Source organism: Salmo trutta, chromosome 8, assembly GCF_901001165.1.
Source record: "Salmo trutta chromosome 8, fSalTru1.1, whole genome shotgun sequence".
Lineage (NCBI taxonomy): Eukaryota > Metazoa > Chordata > Actinopteri > Salmoniformes > Salmonidae > Salmo > Salmo trutta.
In genome coordinates this window covers 18613354-18637543 of record NC_042964.1, presented here as the reverse complement: position 1 = coordinate 18637543, position 24190 = coordinate 18613354, and the positions used below count along the sequence as shown (strand labels likewise).

The 24190-nt window shown below is 43.4% G+C and overlaps 1 protein-coding gene and 1 long non-coding RNA gene across 2 annotated transcripts in view; both read right to left on the bottom strand.

Moving 5' to 3' along the window:
• Positions 1-1018: 1018 nt before the first annotated feature.
• LOC115198369 (uncharacterized) lies at positions 1019-6360 on the bottom strand. Its single transcript, XR_003879218.1, has 2 exons — positions 4682-6360; positions 1019-2015 (listed from the first exon to the last, which is right to left on the bottom strand). It is a non-coding gene; the product is annotated as an uncharacterized LOC115198369 (long non-coding RNA).
• A 140-nt stretch (positions 6361-6500) lies between these two features.
• LOC115198368 (GRB10-interacting GYF protein 1) overlaps positions 6501-24190 on the bottom strand; it is a 34974-nt gene continuing 17284 nt past the window's right edge. Inside the window, exons 5-25 of the mRNA XM_029760270.1 lie at positions 23693-23788; positions 23483-23600; positions 22916-23027; positions 22421-22629; positions 22119-22333; positions 21898-21982; positions 21496-21735; positions 21145-21320; positions 20762-20921; positions 20133-20299; positions 19194-19303; positions 18359-18459; positions 18152-18225; positions 14054-14191; positions 13590-13787; positions 13067-13260; positions 12580-12746; positions 11029-11192; positions 9300-9347; positions 8957-9101; positions 6501-8665 (exon numbers count right to left, since the gene is read on the bottom strand). Coding sequence (XP_029616130.1) covers positions 8598-8665; positions 8957-9101; positions 9300-9347; positions 11029-11192; positions 12580-12746; positions 13067-13260; positions 13590-13787; positions 14054-14191; positions 18152-18225; positions 18359-18459; positions 19194-19303; positions 20133-20299; positions 20762-20921; positions 21145-21320; positions 21496-21735; positions 21898-21982; positions 22119-22333; positions 22421-22629; positions 22916-23027; positions 23483-23600; positions 23693-23788 — 2985 coding nt within the window. The 3' untranslated portion in view covers positions 6501-8597. The remainder of the gene's footprint in view (positions 8666-8956; positions 9102-9299; positions 9348-11028; positions 11193-12579; positions 12747-13066; positions 13261-13589; positions 13788-14053; positions 14192-18151; positions 18226-18358; positions 18460-19193; positions 19304-20132; positions 20300-20761; positions 20922-21144; positions 21321-21495; positions 21736-21897; positions 21983-22118; positions 22334-22420; positions 22630-22915; positions 23028-23482; positions 23601-23692; positions 23789-24190) is intronic.

Sequence of the window (24190 nt, the reverse complement as noted above, 5' to 3'; positions counted from 1 at the left end):
AATGTGAAACAAAAAAACACTACGTTCCCACAACTTCCAAGGAACCAAATGTGCTAGCTGGGGAGAAAGCCAAAGCTAACATAGGGAAAAACCTGAACCACAGTCATATCCTACAACGGAAGTTAATACTTGTTTGTCGGACCAACCAGAAATAATTAATCCATTCAACCTAACTGACAGGGGAAGTATTGGGTTTCTCCATAGAAAACCAAACTAACAAGTTTCAGAACTGTTCCAAGCACCTTCAGTAGAAGAGAGACAAATCCATTATCAACTGCATAATGGCATGCATATAGTAACAAGTATCATAGCCACTCAATCTGTTGAGTAAACCTTGTTGTATACAGCCATTCAATAACATTAGCTACTGTAGACGCTTCTAATATACAGGGACATAAGTCATTACAAATGGTCAGTAGTCAAATGTTTAGGGACAATTTAGGCTACTCCGAGAACGCCAAGAATAAATATATCCTACATTTTAAGGTGTGGTAAGCACCAAGATAAAACAGTTGAACATCTTTCAAATCAAGTCTCAATGTGAATCATTGTGTCAAAACATTACTAGTGAAGGGGTAAATAGTAATATGTAGTGGGGCTGTGTGTGTGTGTGTGTGTGAGAGAGAGAGGACAGATTTAAAAAGTCTAATGCAGACATTTTTATCTCAATATCAAATAATTTCTGGGAAACAGTTTAATTACCTTACTGTGATTTGATTTATTTCAAATGGTCAAAAAGAAACAACAGCTTCTTAGCAAAGACCAATTTATCAAGCAAGAATTTTGCTTGGAAGGTCTGGGAGTGGTCTGAGTGGGGAGGGAAAAACTAAACTAGCTGTTATTGGCAGAGAGGTTTGGAACTCTTATTGGTCTATGTCACCATGCGGGCCAAAACGCCATCTCACCAAAATAGGCAGTCTTTTCAAATCGCTCTTAAACTAAAAAGGGCATTATCATTTTCACAGTATTATTCAAACCTCAGTGTGGAAATATACTATATATATATATATAAAAAACGTTTTTTTGTTGTTGTTGTGCACTAGGCCTTTAACATACCCTTCCAAGTCAGCTCAGCTCCACACAATGCTTCAGACTTCTCATTCCTCACCCTGCACCAACTACATGTATAGGCATTTAAAACTGGATATCTGAAAAGAAACACTCTTGCTTTGAAAAAAGGCAAACCACCATCATCATCATCATCGTAAGGGGTTTTCTACAGTTCTACTTTCATGCTAACGTGCGATATATGCTGGACAGAAATAACGTAACATACAACAGTATTGTTAGCCAATAAGACAGTCCTGTCCAGTAAGTAGAACATTGACCTCCCCCTCCCCTTCAAATGCTATAGTCCTTATGTTCTCTTACTGTTTATTGAATATTTAGAGTTTGCCATACAAGGCAGATCTGTACAGTTAAGGCATGTTGAACAGAGAGAAAAGAAAAACAATTAGACGAAGAAAAATTAATTCACGTTATTTACATAGCAGTTTGAACTCAAGTGTGTAGTATTGAGCCTTTCCGCTTGTGTGTGTGTGTGTGTGTGTGTGTGTGTGTGTGTGTGCATGCTTGCATGAATGTCTAATGCAGCGTTTCCCAAACTCAGTCCTGGGGACCCCAAGGGGTGGACGTTTTTCTTTATGCCCTGGCACTACACAACTGATTCAAATAACCAGCGCTTGATGATTAGTATTTCAATCAGCTGTGTAGTGCACCCCTTGGGGTCCCCAGGACCGAGTTTGGGAAACGCTGGTGTAATGGCAGGCTCTTTTAGTTATGTGTGTGAATGTGGTTCTAGAAAAGAGCAAGTCTTTTTGAGAATGTGTGCTTGCAATTCTTTTACCAGAATCCAGCTACATGTACTATACACACGAGTAAAGCTCTAAGTTTGTGTGTAGTCCACTGTTCAAGTTCCTCTGCTTCTTCGGCTGCTGTGGTTTCTGCTTGGCACTTTAACCACCAGGGGGCTCCATCTCCTTTCCAACAGAGGGCAGCTAGGAACAGTGAGAATCCTGTGGAAAGAGAGAAAGAATATCTCCATTAGACAATACTGGAAACCGAACTGCGATAAGAACAACATAGCTACCAACATTACACAGTCCATAGATTCACTAAGGAAGAAAAAGTATAAACATGAAATAGTTAAGTGATAATGCCAGAGAAGCCGATGTTTGGAGGATATATTGGCACGGGTGTGCGTTGAGGGCCGGCAAACTGCTACTATATCCTCCAAACGCCGGCTTTGAGGGCACTTTTATACAACGGGTTACCAACATATTCAAATACTGATTGACATACAGTACCAATCAAAAGTTTGGACACCTACTCATTCTTTATTTTTGGACTATTTTCTACATCGTAGAATAATAGAAGACAAACTATGAAATAACACATATGGAATCATGTAATAACCAAACAAAGTGTTCTTCAAAAGTAGCCACCCTTTGTCTTGACAGCTTTGTACACTCTTGGCATTCTCTCAACCAGCTTCATGAGGTAGTTACCTGGAATGCTTTTCCAACAGTCTTGAAGGAGTCCCCACATATGCTGAGCACTTGTTGGCTGCTTTTCCTTCACTCTGCGGTCCAACTCATCCCAAACCATCTCAATTGGGTTAGGTCAGGTGATTGTGGAGGCCAGGTCATCTGATGCAGCACCATCACTCTCCTTGGTCAAATAGTCCTTACACAACCTGAAGGTATGTTTTGGGTCATTATTCTGTTGAAAAACAAATTATAGTCCCACTAAGCACAAACCAGATGGGATGGCATATCGCTGCAGTAGCCATGCTGGTTAAGTGTGCCTTGAATGCTAAATAAATCACTGACATCGCCACCAGCAAAGCACCATCACACCACCACCTCCATGCTTCACGGTGGGAACCACACATGCGGAGATCATCCGTTCACCTACTCTGCGTCTCACATAGACACAGTGGTCTCAAATTTGGACTCATCAGACCAAAGGACAGATTTCCACTGGTCTAATGTCCATTGCTCGTGTTTCTTGGCCTAAGCAAGTCTCTTCTTATTATTGGTGTCCTTTAGTGGTGGTTTCTTTGCAGCAATTTGACCATGAAGGCCTGATTCACGCAGTCTCCTCTGAACAGTTGATTTTGAGATGTGTCTGTTACTTGAATTCTGTGAAGCATTTATTTGGGCTGAAATCTGAGGAGCAGTTAATTGCCTATTTCTGAGGCTGGTAACTAATGAACTTTTCCTCTGCATCAGCGGTAACTATGGGTCTTCTTTTCCTGTGTTGGTCCTCATGAGAGCCAGTTTCATAGTAGCGCTTGATGGTTTTTGCAACTGCACTTGAAGAAACTTTCAAAGTTCTTTACATTTTCTGGATTGACTGACCTTCATGTCTTAAAGTAATGATGGACTGTCATCTCGCTTTGCTTATTTGAGCTGTTCTTGCCATAATATGGACTTGGTCTTTTACCAAATAGGGCTATCTTCTGTATACCACCCCTACCTTGTCACAACACAACTGATTGGCTGAAACGCATTAAGGAAAGAAATTCCACAAATGTACTTTTAAACAAGGCACACCTGTCAATTGAAATGCATTCCAGGTGACTACCTCATGAAGCTGGTTGAGAGAATGCCAAGAGTGTGCAAAGCTGTCATCAAGGCAAAGGGTGGCTACTTTGAAAAATCTCAAATATTAAATATATACTGATTTGTTTAACACTTTTTTGGTTACTACCGGTACATGTTTCCATATGTGTAATTTCATAGTTTTGTTGTCTTCACTATTCTACAAAGTAGAAAAAAGTCAAAGGAGTAGGTGTCCAAACTTCTGACTGGTACTCTGTTTATGAAAAACGTTATTTTGATAAATGTATTCATACTAGTTCATCCTTCCACGAGATACAGTCCCGACACAGATCTAAGTTTGCTACCCAAGCTGGCTGGTCATTCGTTCTATCAATTCAATTGCCAGAGACACGAACCAGTCGTATGTTCTTATCCCTTGCTTGCTAGCCAGCCTACTACAGCTAATTTTTCAGGCACATCAAACAGTGCAGCCAGAGTAACAGCAAAGTAGCTGTTTTCTAGTGACATTTGGATATATCTATAACAAATGAGCTAATGATGAGCGATTTCGCCTGGTATAGAAAATATGCTCCCTCGTCAGGACACTTTAGTTCAGAGCCAACAACACAGCTAACACAATCACTTCAAACTGAAGCTGAAAAGACCGCAAACTAGCTGCATTTCGTTTCGTTTTACCTGTTTTCCTTTGACATGTCTTTATATTTATCCAAATTATGCCAGCTGATTCATGATTGACTGGCTGAGAAAAGCTGTCCGTCTCATCCCGACACATTCATTACTATGGGACAGCTGGAGATCAAATTTGAATATTGAAACAATGTTGCAAATGTCAGAGAGACAGACAGCAATGTTTATACAAATCTCTGCTGTTGAAAACCAAATGCTAGTTTAAAAGAAATGGGAGATGATTTTTATAGTGGAGATCAAGTTTATAAATTGCTTGGCTGGGCTGATGAGACAGTGGATTGCACAGTCAGATGGAACAGAGTAAAAAGGCATTTTAACATCATAGATTTAGCCGGTGATAACTTGTGGAATAGACACCGGCTGGAATGCGGTTTTAACCAAATCAGCATTCGGTATTAGACCCACCCGTTGTATAAATAGACCCTTACCTATATGATGGTTCTCTTCTTGCAGTCACCTTGTAGTTGATCTCCAGGCAGTGGCTAGGTAGCAGAAGGCGGGGGGCATCTGGGCAGAAGGTCTCCCGGTACATCCATCTGTATGTTTCGTCTCTCCCCAGCCTTCTCCATTGGTTGGTGCCTGTTGTTCAAACACCCTGTGCTGGGCTCTGTAGAGGAGTCCATTTTGATGACAGACGTTCACCAATCAGTCTTGGGAGTCCCTGCAGTCCGCAGCTCCATCCATGTTAAGTCCTTTCTTTCGCCATCCCTGATGATAGACAGGGCCACTGGCAAAGTCAAGGGAACTTCCAGGTAGTTAATTTACCTCAGTATTGAAAAACAAAAACAAAAAAAACAACATGTTTCCTTGAGGAACATTCACTCTGTAAATCTGTCATGAATTTCTTTCATCTGTTTGTTTTTATATCAAGCCTTGTAGTTTTGTCCAAGTGATTTTCTAAAAAAGGTAATACAAAAATATGGTTATGTACAGGAAGAGGAAGGTGCGTTCCTAAGTCTTTCATTTCGGTTTGAATCTCTTGTTTTCAGTGAGACGTTATTAACTAAAAACTCAAAAAGTTACATTTTCCAACCCTCCCTTTGTACTATAATATTTCTGTGCTCCCGTCCCAAATGTAATGGAACCTCACAGTTTGAAAGTGCATAGTGAGTGTCTGGGCAGGGTGTGAGTGTTGAGGGGTGTCCCCCAGGGATCAGTACTGGTACCCTTTAATTTCCCCTCATTGCAGGGTTAATACACTCCCACTGCACACCCTGAGCCCCCTTAAAAAAAAGTATAATGATAAAAAGTAAGAAATGCTGCCGACACAGTCCAATCAAATGCAATGGTAGATTTGAGGTCAACATCATGTATGTACAGTTTTACAAAATCTTCAAATGTCCTCTATTCTCATCCACCCCTCAAAGGTTTGTCCATCTGTCTCTTTTACGTTGGTGGATAAAAAAAAAATAATGAAACTCCACAATTTCACTCCAGGGCATTTTTTCTCCTATTAAAGCGATGATATTGTTGTTTCCTTTATGCATGGTCGAAGTACCAAAAACACCTCTGCTGTGCTCTGCTTTTTGATTAAGCTTTATACTCCTTTCAGTCCTAGTCTAGTTAAGATAGGCAGATCAACAACAAAAAAGTAACTAAATGGAACCAGAAGACACACTAATAATGAACTCCCCCAAAACCAAAAAAACAGACCAACTTTGTTGTTGATTTCTTTCTCCTGCGCTCCTTGAGGATCAGTCAGTTCCAAAGAGCCGTGCCCACTAAAGGGTCAAAGGGCAAGGATCTTGTCCGTCACACTGTGATGTCACTCCTCCTCCCGCCAAAAACAATGTACGCCAATGAATGTCCATATTGCAGAAGCACACTCGCAAAACCCCACCCCTACACAAAAAAAACCTGCACCCACAGAAATCTGTTTTGTAAACAACCAAAAATCCAGTAAGGAATAGAAAATAGTCTATTTTATTTCTCATAGTAATATTGTTTTTGTAAGAACAGGATTGCAGAGGCAGTGGGATCAACTGTAGCCATCCCGAGTTCTTCCTCTGAGTAAAAAAGAAAAGGGGAAAGACCTCTTCAATCCGAGTTTTTTTGTTGTTGAAATTATATCCGGTATCATCACGTTTTGTCATTTTGGGGGGGGGGGGGGGGGGGGAATACATTCAATGTTTTCTTAAGAAATAACAAAACGCACTTCACATGGCGGTAATGAAACAAAAACAAAGAAGAAGAAAAAAAAAGCAGCCCCAAGTGCTCATCATAATCTTAGTCCAAATCTTTTTTTTCTTTGTATATATATATTCATATATAAATGATCATTTATATTCATTAAAAAAAGAAACATCACCAGCATCATTATCAATAGCAACAACAATAAGTAACACGAATATGCTAACATGTTGTGCACCATCCTGTACACAGACAGTTTGATGCCAATTGTTTTGAGCAGAATCTGAAACTCAATACCTTTCACACACAAGTTAAAGAAAGCCGACAAGGCAACGTGATCACGTCCCAGGAAAGCTAAACCGGACTAACCTTCCAAAGAAGAAGAATCATCATCATCCCCAGGCTATACTAGAAATATTAGGATACATGACTGACATGCACAATGACTGTGCAGAGCGCTTAAGAGAATTTCATTAAGAACCTCATCTTTATTTTGGATGTAAATGGCATGTTATACAAGGTTTACAGACCCTTCTTTTTGCAATTTCACTTGGTTTTGAAAAATGTACCCCGGCAGGGATTGACCTCTCGAGCCTGGAGTTCCGGGGCACCCAGAAAACATGAAAAAGGCTCCAAAAACACCCTTTTACAAACAGCAAAGCTCTCATGTTTTTCATGTTTTTGGATGCCCTGGAACTCCAGAATGAGGCTCAGGAAGTCGATCGCTTCTGGGTAAGTTTCTCAAAACCAAATGAAATTGCCCAACAACAACAAAAAATATGCCGTCTGGACCCTTTCTATAACATGCCATTTACATCAAAAATAAAGATTAGGTCCCTAAAAATAGTTAAATTCTCCTTTAACATAACATAACAGTACACTCAAAGTAGTTAATGTCTCAATGGCCATTGAACATTCCCTCTTTCAGAGTTCTAAGGCAAAAATGTGCATGCATATACACACACACAGAGATGAGTACCTGTAGGGATCACTTCTTTCCTATGATTAGTAAAGAAACAGGCGTACACACACACACACACACACACACACAATAAAGATCCTTACCACTGTCTGTTTGAAACCTCACAGAGGCTCAAAGATCGTGGCTGAGAGACGATAGCAGGGGAGGGGTATAGCCCATACTCCAAAATCACCCATTATTTTTTTTTAATTAACAAGTGGTGGTCAACAACATAAAGCCATAATCCTCCTCTACAAATGTATGCATTTCTACTACGTCTATCTGGGGATGACGAGCTGGTGAGAGAAAGGATGTGTTGTGGGATTGCCCTCTCTCTCGGTCTCACCCACAAGTATACAAAGAAAGTCCCTCTGTACAAGAGGACAGACGTTCTACTCATGAAAGAAAAAGAAAAAAATCATCTAATTTGAAGAAAATGACATACATCTTGGTAAGCAATGGGAAAAAATATATACATTGTGCAGACTAGTATGTTTCTGATACACAGTGGCCCTCACACACACACACAATATTAATCTCTATACCTAACCTCGTTTTTTTTTTCTTTTATCTTTCTTTTTTAACACAAGTGCAAATCTTCAAGTTTTCTTTGTATCCATTTTTTTGTAATAGCTTTACTTTTTATATAAATGTATTGTCTTAAAAAAACCAAAAAAAAACAACAGTGTTTGTCTTTAAAGAAAGGATTGGTTTTTCTGATAAGGTTTCAAAATAAAGGTCCCCTCTAACTTTGAGTTCCCCCTCCCAGTGAGCCTATCCCACCAACCATACACCTCACCCTTCCAGTTCAGATTTTCACGTGTATACATACGGCATTGCGTGTAGATTCAACACACACACACACACACACACACACACACACACACACACACACACACACACACACACACCCCGATTCTGTATTCATAAAAAAAACGATTCAAACTTAATGATAAAGTGCATTAGTTCAGTTTAAGGTGCTTAGTCTTACAAGTGCCAAGGGATACCCATCACTCCCCCTTTCACCTCATCTACCCATCCTGCTCCCTACTCAAGTGAACGATTTAAGGAGAGGAGCCCTGCTCTTTTTTTTGGGGGGGGGGGCAGTGAAACAATCCTCTCCTTCCTGTCCCCATACGAGCTCCCCCCCCCTCCCATCATCCCCTAGCAGTGCACATTCGTCATCAGGTTTGTCTGATTAGTAGACAGAAGGCCTCAGGTAGTAGCTATTGCCGCTGCTGATCAGATCTGGATCAGTAATCCTCCACCATCTCCATCTCATTTAGGCTCAGGCGCTCGCCCGCGTTGTGGAACGAGTAGCCTGGAGAGGAGGGGGGAGAACGAAAGAAAGAAATGGGGGAGAGAAAGAGAAAAGGAGGAGGCACAGGTGGATACGGGAGGAGAGCAATTTAGAGAAGGCATCGAGCAACTCAATCAGTTATGACCAAGATCTATGAGTAGCCAAAGAGAACATCCACTAGGGAGGTTTGCAGAGTTCTCCAGAGCTGGGTGGTCACAGATCATACTCCGGTGATACATTGTGAAGTGATACGTTTGTAACAAGTGTGCAATAAGTCATAAGTGTGAATGAGTTGAGGAGGACGTGTCTTACCTAGGATGCTGGGGTCAGACTGCAGCATCACGGGCTGTTTCTTCTTCTTCATGCCCCCCTGGGGGTCGTACATCCCTCCCTTAGCCATGTGGGCTGCCTGGAACATAGACTGCAGTGCGCTGGGGTTCACGCCCCGCATGGAGTCCTGGATAAGAGGAATCCAATGAGGTACAGAGAGGAAAGACACACTGGGAGTCTTTCCTTGATTCCTTACATCCTCTCTCCTTGTTCCCACCTCGTCTCCAATACGTTTTGAGAAAGAGGTGAGAGGACGTGAGGAATCAAGGACATGTTTTAGATTTGTATCCACTGTGCCCAGTCGTAGCAGAGAGAAAGGTCTTACCTGCAGAGGGAAGTTGTTCATGGTCAGCCCTGCTACTTCCTTTGATAGCTAAGTGGAGACAGGACGGTAGGAGATCAAAACTAATACAATATGCTATGCACTGAGACAGGGCAGGGCACATACAGACGTCATCACTAGAGGTCGATCGATTTAAATCGGCATGGCCGATTTCAACTTTTCATAACAATCGGTAGTCAGCCTTTTTGGATAGCGATTATGGACGGTTACATTGCAATCCACGAGGAGACTGCGTGGCAGGCTGACCACCTGTTACGTGAGTGCAGCATCAAAATGACCTTGTGCCTGCAAGGAGCCAAGGTAAGTTGTTAGCTAGCATTAAACTAATCTTATAAAAAATCAATCTTCACATAATCACTAGTTAACCTAGTAATATCATCAACCATGTGTAGTTAACTAGCTTGTCTTGCATTGCATATAATCAAAGCGGTGCCTGTTAATTTATCATCAAATCGCAGCTTAGTTCAACTTCACCAAACGGGTGATGATTTAACAAAAGCACATTTGCGAAAAAAGCACAATCATATCTAACCATAAACATCAATGCCTTTCATAAAATCAATACACAGAAGTATATTTTTTTAAACCTGCATATTTAGTTAAAATAAATTCATGTTAGCAGGCAATATTAACTAGGGAAATTGTGTCACTTCTCTTGCGTTCAGTGCAAGCAGAGTCAGAGTATATGCAGCAGTTTGGGCCGCCTGGCTCGTTGCGAACTGTGAAGACTATTTCTTCCTAACAAAGACAGTAATTAATTTGCCAGAATTGTACATAATTATGACATAACATTGAAGGTTGTACAATGTAACAGGAATATTTAGACTTAGGGATGCCACCCGTTAGATAAAATATGGAACGGTTCCGTATTTCACTGAAAGAAAAAATGATAAGTTTCCGGGTCTGGCCATATTAAGGATCAAAGGGTCGTATTTCTGTGTGTTTATTATATTATAATTAAATATATGATTTGATATTTGATAGAGCAGTCTGACTGAGCGATGGTAGGCAGCAGCAGGCTCGTAAGCATTCATTCAAACAGCACTTTCCTGCGTTTGCCAGCAGCTCTTAGCAACGCTTGAAGCACAGCGCCGTTTATGACTTCAACTCCCGAGATTAGGCTGGCAATACTATAGTGCCTATAAAAACATACAATAGTCAAAGGTATATGAAATACAAATGGTATAGAGAGAAATATTTGACGCGCCATAATTCCTATAATAACTACAACCTAAAACTTCTTACCTGGGAATATTGAAGACTCATGTTAAAAGGAACCACCAGCTTTCATATGTTCTCATGTTCTGAGCAAGGAACTTAAACGTTAGCTTTTTTACATGGCACATATTGCACTTTTACTTTCTTCTCCAACACTTTGTTTTGCATTATTTAAACCAAATTGAACATGTTTCATTATTTATTTGCGACTAAATTTTATTTATGTATTATATTAAGTTAAAATAAGTGTTCATTCAGTATTGTTGTAATTGTCATTATTACAAATATATATAACAATTATTATTATTATTTTTTTTTTTTAAATAGTCCGATTTATCGGCATCGGTTTTCTTTGGTCCTCCAATAAATCGGTATCGGCTTTGAAAAAGTCATCACACGCACTAACATACTTAAACCACGGACACACTTCCATCATCATAACACTCCATCGGAGGCAGACAGACAGGCAGACAGACAGACAGAGAACACGCACCTGCTCCTGCTGCCTCTTCTGGTTCTGCTTCTGTTTGGCACGGCGCTCCAGGAACTGCTTGGCGAACTCTTTGGCTTCCATGGTGTCTCCCAGGTAGGAGCAGATAAAGTCCAACACCTCGTAGGGAGACTCCACCTCCTTCAGGTACGCCACAATTGTGGACACTATAGACACACGATTGATACAGATTAGAACAGATATGAGAGACAGAGAGAGAAAAAAAAGTAGGTAACACTTCACGACACAGTCTTAACCATGTCACAATATGACATAACCTGTCATAACCTGTCATAATATGGTCACAACACTCATGACCCATATAGGTGTACCTTTTGTGACATATTGCGTTATTTTATGGCTGGTTATGACACCTTCATAGTGTCAAAACCCACATTCATTCTAAATTTGTTGTTGTTGTAGTAATGAATTATTTCGTCATGTTTTTTTTCTCATCATATTTTAAATGACTTGTAGAAAACACAGCTTTACGACACTGTCAAGAAGCATTATGACCATCCTGTGTCCGTTTACTTGGACTAAGAAAATACACTTTATGACACTGTCAAGAAGCATCATGACCATATAACTCAGATAGGCCTATCACGGACAGGCCCTTATATCAGTCATCAGTTAAAGGGAGTCTTGTCCTGCTCCTGAATTCATCCCAGTCATCAGCAACAGAGCACTGGGGTGGGTGCATGTCTGACATCAACGTTTGCACAATTACAATGATCATTTAATATGGTCAATTTGTATTTATTTTTTATATATAAACAAACATACTGTTGACACGGAGGTTATGGTGTGATGGTAGGTTTGGTAGGTATTGACACTTAAGTCGGTGTCATAACCAGCCATAAAATAACTAGCGTGGTAGGTAATGACATTTATGTAGGGGTCATAACCAGCCATAAAATAACTAGCGTGGTAGGTAATGACATTTATGTAGGTGTCATAACCAGCCATAAAATAACTACAGGTCTAAATATATGTGCCATGGCAGTGTTATAACAGGTTATGACAGCTGTTTTGACATGGTTATGACTGTCATAACGCGTTATGACACTGGGTGTCAAGTAAAGTGTTCCCAAAATGTATTATGGACAAAAGGCGAAAGTCATGTAGATAAGAGTTCGGGGGATTTAGAGAGTGAGGGAGAGGAGTGGTTAAAGCATAGACAGCAGGGTTGCGAGTGTTTCCATCCAGCGAAGAGGACGACAGTTCGGGTTAGGAGGTGACGGTCTCAGGGGAAAAGGAGTGGAACGGTGGGAGAGTTCAAGTCCAGAGGAGAGGAGAAGTTGTGAAAGCATAGGAAGAGCTAAGTGGAGTTACAGAAGGTGTGTTTTATCGTCCAGAGGAGAGGAGAAGTTGTGAAAGCATAGGAAGAGCTAAGTGGAGTTACAGAAGGTGTGTTTTATCGTCCAGTTGGGAGGAGGAGTTGTAGGCTTTGGTGTTAGGAGGTGAAGGGAGTGACGGAGGGAGGAAACTGTCTCTTAACGTCCAGTGTAGGTGGTGGTGGGGGGAGTAACAGAAGGAGGTCACCGTTCTTACCGTCCAGTGGGGAGGAGGTGTTGTTGGCTTGGGTGTTGAGGGCGTGCAGCATCTGTTCACACCAGGTGGTGAACCCGTCCTGAGGCGTCTTGATGCCCTGCAGCAGCTTCAGCAGCTTGTCCTCCTCATCCGTACGCTGCTTCCTACGACTTAACATATACTGCTCACTACAGGGAGGGAGAGGGGTGTGGGTTAAATACACACGCAAACATACCGACAGTCACATAAACCATTTACTGCTCACAAGGACAGAGAGAGGGGGTATTTAAATACACACGGCACTCAAGGAGAGACATTGAAGCGCACACAAAAACTCAGTGAGCGTTTGAATATAGATCGAGTTGGAGAAAGTTCGGGGGTAGGAGGGACGACAAGGGAGCAAATAGGACAGACAGGGAGAGAGAAAGAGGGAGAGACGGAGAGTGAGATCAAGGCTTCCGGAGCATGTATAGCGAGAGCTCCACTGACAGGTGTTGTTCACATCTACCTGAGTGAGGGGCTGCTGCGGCTGTTCTTCAGACCCTGCATGCTGCCACCTCTGGACTGGTTCTTCACTGCCTCCTCCCACAGACCCATGGCCCCTCCGCCCCCAGCCTTACCCTCCATCCCCCCTCCGCCTCCCCACAGGCCCCCTGGGACCACACCTCCGTCCCCCCACTGACCCATGGACATGCCTTGATGCTGAGGAGAGAGAGTGGAGATGGAACAACAATATTAGACCAGAGTGGACAGGGAACCAACAGAAAGCATCCAATGTCATACAATGCATTGTACCGTGCCTACAAGCATTTCCACAGCCTCTCTTTGTGAGTGCTGTATGTGAGAGTGTCAGCACTCTCTTTCTTCCCATTCTTTGGATGACATGTTTGTGCTTGCACAGTCTATCGCTTCCTATTCGAGTAGTCTTTCTCAAGCCGAGTGAATCCCAGAAACTCTGAAGAACACTGTACATGTGTGTATATGTTATTATACTACTTTGCAGTCTTATCTGTGTGTTAGTAACTACTCACGCGTTCCCTTTGTTGCTGCTGGGCTCTCTGCTGCTGTTTGAGAAGCCTCTCAGCTTCCTGCATGTCCAGCAGACTGAGGCCCTTGGCCCCTGGCTTGTTGAGGCCCCCAGTGCCCCAGCCAGACCCCACCCCGGAGCCTGAGCCCTGCTGAGGGGCCTGCTGGAGGAGCTTCATGATTAGCTCCTGCTGCTGGCGACACTGGAGGGGAGAAACATGCACACAGCGTGAGGGTACTTTATGTACAAGATAGGAGGGAAATCCAAAGATACATAGACATGCATTATACCCCCCCCCCCACACACACACACACAACCAGACAGTTACTGAACTAGCCAACAGTGCAAATAACTGAACACACACTATCAAGAAAACTAAAATGTAAATAAAAAAACATGTCAAATTATTCCCTCTGAAACAGTACAGGTAAAATCTTCCTATTTCATCAGCTATATCGTTGTACTCACCTGTTTGCGTCTGAAGATCTCCTCCTCCTCCCTCCTCTTCTGCTCCTCCTGCTGCCTCCTTTTCTCCTCTCTCCTCTTGCGCTGCTCCTCCTCTTCGCGCTTCGTCCTGAGTTCAGCCTCCCTCCTCTCCTGCTGGAGCTGCCATAGGGGTCAGAGGTCAGGGGTCAATGTGGACGACAGCTCAGACTGTATTGACTTAACACATTTTTGCTTGTTAGGTTTTTCCATGGGAAAAATACCCCTAATCTAAAAAGATTTGAGAAAAGGGCCAGGATATACAGTGCAATCGAAAGTATTCAGACCCCTTGACTTTTCCACATTGTTACGTTACAGCCTTATTCTAAAATGGATGAAATAGTTCCCCCCCCCCTCATCAATCCACACATGATACCCTATAATGACAAAGTAAAAACAGGTTTTAATAATTACAAATAAACTGAAATATCACATTTACATAAGTATTCAGACCATTTACTCAGTACTTCGTTGAAGCACCTTTGGCAGTGATTACACCTCGAGTCTTCTTGGGTATAACGCTGCAACCTTGGCACACCTGTATTTGGGAAATTCTCCCATTCTTCTCTGCAGATCCTCTCAAGCTCTGTCAGGTCAGATGAGGAGTGTTGCTGCACAGCTATTTTCAGACCTCTCCAGAGATGTTAGATCGGGTTCAAGTCCGGGCTCTGGCTGGGCCACTCAAGGACATTCAGAGACTTGTCCCGAAGCCACTCCTGCGTTGTCTTGGCTGTGTGCTTAGGGTTGTTGTCCTGTTGGAAGGTGAACCTTCATCCCAGTCTGAGGTCCTGAGCGCTCTGGATCAGGTTTTCATCAAGGATCTTTCTGTACTTTGCTCCGGTCATCCTTCCCTCAATCCTGACTAGTCTCCCAGTCCCTGCGGTTGAAAAACATCCCCACAGCATGATACTGCCACCACCATGCTTCATCGTAAGGATGGTGCCAGGTTTCGTCCAGACGTGACACTTGGCATTCAGGCTAAAGAGTTCAATCTTGGTTTCATCAGACCAGAGAATCTTGTTTCTCATGGTCAGCGTCCTTTAGATGCCTATTGGCAAACTCCAAGCGGGCTGTCATGTGCTTTGTCCTGAGGAGTGGCTTCCGTTTGGCCACTCTAACATAAAGGCCTGATTGGTGGAGTGCTGTAGAGATGGTTGTCCTTCTGGAAGGTTCTCCCATCTCCACAGAGGATCTCTGTCAGAGTGACCATCGGGTTCTTGGTCACCTCCCTGACCAAGAACCTTCTCCCCCGACTGCTTAGTTTGGCCGGGCGGCCAGCTCTAGGAAGAGTCTTGGTGGTTCCAAACTTCTTCCATTTAAGGATGGAGGCCAGTGTTCTTGGGGACCTCCAATTCTGCAGACATTTTTTGGTACCCTACCCCAGATCTGTGCCGTGATACAATCCTGTATCAGAGCTCTACGGACAATTCCTTTGACCTCATAGTTTGGTTTTTGCTCTGACATGCACTGTCAACTGTGGGACCTTCTATAGACAAATGTGTGCCTTTCCAAATCATGTCCAATCAATTGAATTTACCACAGGTGGACTCCAATGAAGTTGTAGAAACATCAAGGATGATTAATGAAAACAGGACATACCTAATCTCAATTTTGAGTCTCTAGCAAAGGGTTTGAAAACTTAAGGTATTTCTGTTATTTATTTGTAACTAAATTTACTACAATTTCGAAAAACCTGTTTTCAATTTGTCATTATGGGGTATTGTGTGTAAATTGCTGAGGAATTTATTTGATTTATTCCATTTTAGAATTAAAGGCTGTAACATAACAACATGTGGAAAAAGGGATGGGGTCTTAATACTTTCCAAATCCAGTGTAGACATGCCAGCTGAATTCAGAGACTGAAAGGCTCTTGGTTCCAAGATATCCTCAGTTTGATATACAGTACCAGTCAAAAGTTTGGACACACCGACTCATTCAAGGGTTTTTCTTTATTTTTACTATTTTCTACATTGTAGAAACAAAAAAAGTGTTAAACAACTCAAAATATATTTTATATTTGAGATTCTTCAAAGTAGCCACCCTTTACGTTGATGACAGGTAAAGGTGGCTACCTCATGAAGCTGGTTGAGAGAATGCCAAGAGTGTGCAAAGCTGTCAAGGCAAATAGTGGCTACTTTGAAGAATCTCAAATATAAAATGTATTTTGATTTGTTGAACACTTTTTTGGTTACATGATTCCATATGTGTTATTTCATAGTTTTAATGTCGTCACTATTATTCTACAATGTAGAAAATAGTAAAAAGAAAGAAAAACACTTGAATGAGTAGGTGTGTCCAAACTTTTGACTAGTACTGTATGTGACCCGTTTCAGGAAGCTAGGCGTATGCCACTACTTCACAGGAGAGGCATTTGAACGTTTTAATTTTTTAAATAAAAATGTGTTTTTTGGCAGAAATGCCTTTTTGAACATGTGAACTTTCATGTGTCCTCATAACAAACTTGAATTCCATCTGTAAATACAAAATACAATTGTTTAATTACAAGCTTAGTTAGTTTAGCCGCGGAAAGACAAGAACCTTCCCGCTAGCCATGATTGGCTGAGATAATGGATGGGCTGGACATTCCGGGAGATGAGTTTCGATTGGTCTTCCATGTAGCATGCTTCTGTCTATAACGTGAGCTGCTCAGTATGTGTTGATACTCCTTTCTACTGCAGCATTTTTGAAAGATATAACGTTAGCCATCAAGAACTATAACAGTTATGCTACTTTTCTCAACAACATTAATGCCCCTGAACTTAGCAGGCGCTATATACAGATCAGTGGGAAAAAGTGATGGGCTACTTTCTGCACACGCCACGGTCAGTGTGAACCGGAGTGATTTGACACAACGCTGGCCAAACAAAACCGAGTTAAATGGTTCCAGTCCACCGTGAAGCGTTCATCCATGTACACGGGTAAGAGTCTAGCTGCAAGTTAAAAGTATACTGTTAGCTAGCTAGTGAACGTTAGCTTGCTGGCTCGCTAGCTAACGTTACATGTATGATCTGTGTAGTAATATTATTTGAATCAGAAATCCATCTGCATTGCTAGTTATAGCCTTATAGCCTAATGTTAGCTTGCTAGCATTGAACCTAGTTGGTTAGCTTTAGCTACCTGCAGATTCATACTATGACAATGTTTGTATTGGTAGTACTATGAGTTGGGATTATGCCGGTTCATTGTTTAGCTAGCTACGTGTCTAAACAAAAAAAGACTCCACTCCGACAGATGATTAGATTACTCATCCAGTTAGCCAGGTGTGATTACAGCCATCTATTGTATTTTATGAACATGACAAGTGACCCATCCACTTAGCTAGATGTTGTTTGGGGTTGGTTATAGCATTTCTTTCACATGACCCATCAATTTAGACAAGAGTGTCGGATGGCGTCATGTAATAATTATAAAATATTTATACAAATAGTTTTTTATCTGGACACTGTTTTTGATATTGCTACTATGTAAGTAACCATTTCACTGTACCGTTTACACCTTCTGTATCCTGTACATGTGACAAACTTAGATTTGATATAGTGTGTGTTTACCAGAGACGGTAATGTGAAAAACATGACTTGCACCAAAGTCAGATTAGGATATAGGCCAACGATTAGATAGTACATTTTTACCAAGAGTTTTTTCTTATTGTAGGCTACTTCTTTAACCACTTTTAGTCTTGATATCTTTGGCTGTTAACTACACTACTCACTCTGTTTAGCACATGGCCTCACATGAGAATCCTTAAAGAGATGGGTGGGGCTAAGGCTTTAGAGGGTGTGAACAACGCTGAATGAGTGTAGACAAAGAGCTCTTCAGTAGGTGTACCAAAATATTCAAGGAACATTCTCTCAAAAATGTGGTTACAAATTTATCAACTTTCAAAGCAGAATTACATTCCCATTGTTCCTCAACTGCAGTGTATGATGTACCATTTTCTAGCTGTCTCTTTTATCCAATATAAAAAACACAATTTCATATTTTGCTACATAAGACCGAATCTAGGCGGTCAGTCACATAAATACATGTGGGAATCTACAACGGTGTGTTACTAGGTTCCCACAGCCAGAGGGCGCCAGCACTCACCTTCTGAAGCTGTTCGAGTGTTGGACCCTGAGTTGAAGAATTCATTGTTAAGTCCCATAAACTGGCTTCACCGCCTGTATGGACAGAAGAGAGAGGGGGGGGATAAGAGAGTGTTGGAAAGTCATCTCACTCTATACTGTGGCAGTGAGCAAAAAATCCACAAGCGCTGACATTGATTGATGAATGTATACGTATGCGTCTGTGTACCTGATTGCTGTGAAGCTGAGGTATGCATGTCCCACATGGACCCTGTATCTGGCACTGACATCGACCTGTTCACTGAAGGCATCATACCCTGTTCTCCACACCTAGGACAAAAAAGCGAGAGACTTGTAAAACATGGAAACTGCAAGGGAAATGCTTACCAGGCAGGGGTTGGAACCGGAACAGAACCGGAAACTGGAAAAGACTGACATTTTTTGAGGAACAGAATCAGAACCGGGAACGAAAGTGATCTATACTGTTCCAGAACAGAAACATTATTTTAAAAGAATGGGAACAGATTAATAATGTATTTTAGGTTCTGGGCCTTTTTTTTTTTTTTTTCAGTCCCACAAAAAGCGTTGCTAGTGTGTGTGCGTAGGCAACTTGTCCCTCCCCTTTCAAAGCATAGTCTAGTAGCCTACTGACGTTACAAGTGTGACTCGGAAATAACGGAGAAATGTTTTATTAGAGAAGAATGGATTAAACTTTTCAATGCCAGTTATGTTTTACATTGGATTTATTAACTACAAAAAGACGTGTTATTTAAATTCTGGTGGTGCGCTGCACACAGACTTGTTAGCCAACTCTCTGAAGTTCAAACACATTCAAAGTTAATTCATAGAAGCCGCTCCTCCGTAGGTATAATCTGTGGGCCTAATTCAGAATGAAACGACTGGTAAATAAATGTAGTTCCAACCCCTGATATCAGCCTCAAGATTATTCTTTTGATATAGCCTTTTCATTTTGTTACACCTTTATTTGATAAGTGGCTCCACTTTGCTTAGTTCCGATTCCATTTTCCACAAAACTTAATGTGTCATTTTTTCCTATGAGGTACCTGTTGATGAGCTGGAATAGCTGCTGCTGCTGCTGGAGCTGCTGATAGAGAGCTGCTGCTGCCAAGTCCTGTTGCTGCTGCTTCTTCAGGCGGTCCTGATCCATGTTACCCTGAGAGGAACGCATAGGATAAATACAGGAACAGTCACACACACAGGAGATACAGACAGGCTACATGCACAGCTAAATGTCCACACACACAAATCTCATAAAACACAGCAAGAGCAAACCCCAAAATTCTCAGCCTCCAGTATCTATGCTGCAGTAGTCTATGTGCCGGGGGGGCTAGTGTCAGTCTGTTATAGCTGGTGTCCTGTGTGAATTTAAGTATGCTCCCTCTAATTCTCTCTCCCTCCCAGAGGACCTGAGCCCTAGGATCATGCCTCAGGACTACCTGGCCTGATGACTCCTGGCTGCCCACAGTCAACCTCGGTGGTGCTGCTGCTCCAGTTTCAACTGTTCTGCCTGCGGCTATGGAACCCTGACCTGTTTACCGGACGTTCTACCTTGTCCTACCTGCTGCTTTGCTTGCTGTTTGGGGTTTTAGCCTGGGTATCTGTATAAGCACTTTGTGACATCTGCTGATGTAAAAAAGGGCTTTATGAATACATTTGATTTGATTACAACTTCTATTGTACAAATACAACAATAGATTACTACACTATAAATAAGTAGACACTAAGCATTGAGCACTACTCTCGACAGTAGTCGCAGAACAAAAACCACGCGGCATACAATACAATAAATCTGGACTCCTCTACATTCCACACACCCCCACGCCATCAACAACAGCAACACAGAATAATACTACTACTTTTGTTTTCCCCTCCAGCAAACTCCACATACCATCCTCCCACCTCCCCACCCTATCCCCAGCTGCCTCACTCACAGCAGGTCCCCGGGGTGGCAGCGGCTGAGGGCGCGGTGGTGGAGGTCTCACCAGCAGGGGCGGTGGGGAGGGCCCGGGGGCGAAAGGCACGCGCCCCCACATCTTGATGACGTCGCCCAGCGGCTGGAAGCCCTCGTCGCAGCCCCTCTTCACCAGCAGAGACATGGAGAAGTAGCCCGCCTGGAACCACTCGTACATCTCCAGAGTGGTGAACGGACCTATGGGGGGGGGGGGGGGGGGGGGGGGGGAGAGTAGTGACACAAAAATTAAGGTATAGGAGAAAAGAGGGCGAGAGGGAGGATGTTATGAGGGGAAAGAGGGTGAGAAGAGATGGCAGACAGGTGAGAGGTGCAAGTTGTTGCCTAGGGTATCTGCAATTTCCTGTGTGTGTGTGTGTGTTCGTGTGTCACAGGAGGTTGGTGGCATCTTAATTGGGGAGGATGGGCTCGTGGTAATGGCTGGAGCGGAATAAGTGGAATGGTATCAAATACAACAAACATTTTGTTTCCATGCGTTTGATACCATTCCATTCGCGCAGTTCCAGCCATTATTGTGAGCCGTTCTGCCCTCAGCAGCCTCCATTGGTGTGTATGGTTTTGTATGTGTACATGTGATTGTGTGCGTCTCCCCACATTTGGCCTATGTGCAAGTGTGTATGTATGTTGCGACTGTGTGCATACCCTGGATCTCTGCCTGGGGGTCCTTGTAGAACCACTTCATGGCAGCGTCGTGGGAGAGGGGCAGGGCAGAGGCTGTGTTTCTGCTCTCCTGTAGCATCTGGGTAAAACACTCCTCCTCTAGAGACGTGTCCTGCAGGGACGCCACCATCTTCTCTGCCTCCTGCACACAGAGGAAGACAGACAGCCGGGGGGGTCATAAAAACACTACATCACTTATCTGGGCTGTACTTTTACCAATGTTTCCTCTGTAATATAACTACATACTGAGACTGGAGTGTTGTTTCGGACCAAACCAAAAAGGAGATTCTCGATTGAAGGTGCTTTTTAGTCCAGGGTTTCATATTTGTCCAGGAAACCCGCCCCCAGACTAGTAGTGTTCGTACCTGTTGTAGGTGCTTCATGCCCTCGTCGTCCTCGGTGTCACCCCCTGGTGGCGGGGGGAGGTGGGTAGCAGCAGAGGAGGAGGAGGCGGAGGGAGGGGGTGAAGGCAGACTGGAGGAGGTGCTGGGGCTCTGCTGGGTGGTGGAGCCCTCTGCTGGTGATCCTTCAGGAACTACTACTACAACAGAGGAATAAGTCAGTGGGGAGGAGTGGAAGTTAAAACACAGAGAGAACATGGCCAGAGTTCAAACCATTTCTATCTATAAATGGTGTTTCTTTTTCACAGGTCTGTGAAATTCAAATCATTTAAAACTTCATTAAAAGAGAGAAAGAGTAACACAGAACACTAGTACCTTCACTTGGCATCTTGCTGGCCTTGGCAGGGACAGGAACAGCGAGAGGAGCAGGAGCAGGGAGAGGAGCAGGAAGAGGGTGACTGTCGGCCATCTGAGAGGCCTCCAGCTCAGCCACTGTGAGGGAGAGCTGGGGCATGGGGGGGTTGAGGCCCAGAGCTGGAGGGGCAGGGGGAGAGGAGGAGGGGGGACTGGTTCTGTTCTTCACCTCCCCGTCACTGGCTGATTCCTTGACGTCAACTAGAGAGAGGAGAGGGTGAGGGGAAAAAAAGGACAGAAAATAGAACGTTGTTTTTTAAATTATTTTTAATTAGGAGAGATTGAGTTGAAAAACACAAACCTTTGAGATAAAGATATCAATTAAAAAGTAACTTAAGGTAAGAAAGAGTGCAGCTCCCTCACCTCTCTGTCCTCCATTCATGATCCTCTCCATGCCAGACAGGCTCTCTTCCTCCTCCTCTATACCCTGGAAGTCAAACTCCTCATCCTTTGACAGAGAACGACACAATTAGCTGAAAATGCATTACTGTCACCCACCAACTGAATTCACAGAATAACTAGACACAGAAAGACAGGCATATTTGTAGACAACCTCCTTGCACGCATGCACACTAACACCCTACCTTGGATAGGGGAAGGAAAGCTCCGGATGCGTCGAAGGTGCCCATTTCTCCGTCCTCTTCATCAGTGCACCACTCAGGCAGTCCGTCTCTGTCGTCCTCTAACCCTTCGCTCCCGGCCCGCCTGCGACCTCCGCCGAAGTCAAACTCAAACTTCCTGCGACGCCCCTCAACTGGACCGTCGTGCTCCCGCCAGCCTGCAGACCTTGGACCTCCGTCTGATGAAGGGAAAGAGAGAGATAAGGTGACATCACTCTGTGCTGTGTGTACGTCTCCAGAATAGTGTGTGTGTGTGTGCGCGCTACCATCTAATCTACGTGCTCCGGCCAGTCTCCAGCTGCCTCCTGGGTCGGCCCCCTCCTCTTGCTCCTCTCTGAGGGTACGCCAGTTCTCACTGTCAGACCGTGTGTAGTCCTTCCTCGGCACCCCCGGCACAGGGACACCCGTCACCTCCTCTAATCCAACACGTACCCCCTCCCTGGCACGCGCAGGCTTCTCAAAACGCCTCTCGCCCCTGGAGGAGGAGAGGGGAAAACTTGGAAAATAGAAGTTACTCTTACATTTTAAACCTTACCTTTACCTGAGCCGGGAAGGTCATTTCTGAAAGATGAGTCTCTTGGATTAAGGGCACCTTCAACAATTTCAATTAAATCTAAAAATCGCTCCTCCAGTTACTTAGTAACCAGTAAGCTTCTCATTCACATCCTAAAATGACTAATCATTTCAGATTTCAAGGCAAATGGGGAACGAGTGAAACAGTAGAGAGAGACAGGGTAGTAACAGAGGCAGTGAGTGTTTACCTGTCATCCCAGCTCTGGCTGCGATAGATCTCTCTGGCTCCGCGGCCAAAGCCCACCTCTCCCTCCTCAATACTTCTTTGGTAGAATCCTCCACCCTCTCCTCGGCCTCGCCCTGGAACAAGAACACACAGAGACACGCTCAAAACCACACTCAAAACAAACTGCCGTTTCCTTCACTGTAGCAGACCGGACACACTTGATTCATATGCAAACAACGCTGTGCAAGCAAAGGGAGTACATAAGTACTGTGAGTTTAACAAGGTGAGCACATAAGCAAGGCAGTAAGACAGGGACTATTTAGACAGGGCCAAGAGCAATCACAGACGTCAGATGAGATCACAAAAGCTAAACACATAAAAGCAAGCCTGGCTTAAATAAACTGTTTACCTTTTGTGTTGTTATGGCTTGAGCTCAGCGCGCCTTTCATTTGGTTAGAATTCACCCATAGGCACAGATCTGGGATCAGCTGACCCTCCCTAAATCCTAAAGTTACTATTTGTTTTTCCCCCACAAATGGTTATCTTAGATCAGTGTCTTGAGGGCAACAACACGTGCGTTTCTTCTCACCTCGGCCTCCTCCTCGTGTAGTGCCTCTGCCTCGGGCCATGCCCGCAGGGGCGACTCCACCTCCTTTACCCATGAGCCTCATCACTGCCACGCTGTTCACAGACATGGAGAAGTTCCTCTGGTAGAAGAGAACGGAGGAATGTACAGAATGCCAGTTGGGTGGGAACAAGTGTGTGTGTGTGTGTGTGTGTGTGTGTGTGAGAGACCGACCTGCTCCTCCTCAGTGAGAGGCTCCAGTGCCAGCGGCTGCATGGGCTCATCTTGCAGAATAGCAGCAAACTCCTTATCCTGCATGTCCTCTGGGGCCTGGACACAACAACAAAGAACAAAACAACACAATGTAAACAAACACTACTTCCTATGGGATTGGAATGATCCAACACTCAACTGTACAATTGTAGCCTAGACTCTCACACTGGCAAGTAGCAACAGGCCAGTTTTCACAAATGGGGAATGTTGCACAGACCCAGATTTAGACTACTCCTGGACTAAGTGGTAGCGGTGAAGTAGTAGTAGCAGTGTAATAGTAGTAGTGATGTAATAGTAGTAGCAGTAGAAGTAGCAGTAGTGGTTTAATAGTAGTAGTAGTAGTAGTAGTAGTAGTAGTAGTAGTAGTAGTAGTAATAATAGCAGTAGTGATGTAATAGCAGTAGTAGTGGTGTAATAGTAGTAGCAGTAGAAGTAGCAGTAGTGGTTTAATAGTAGTAG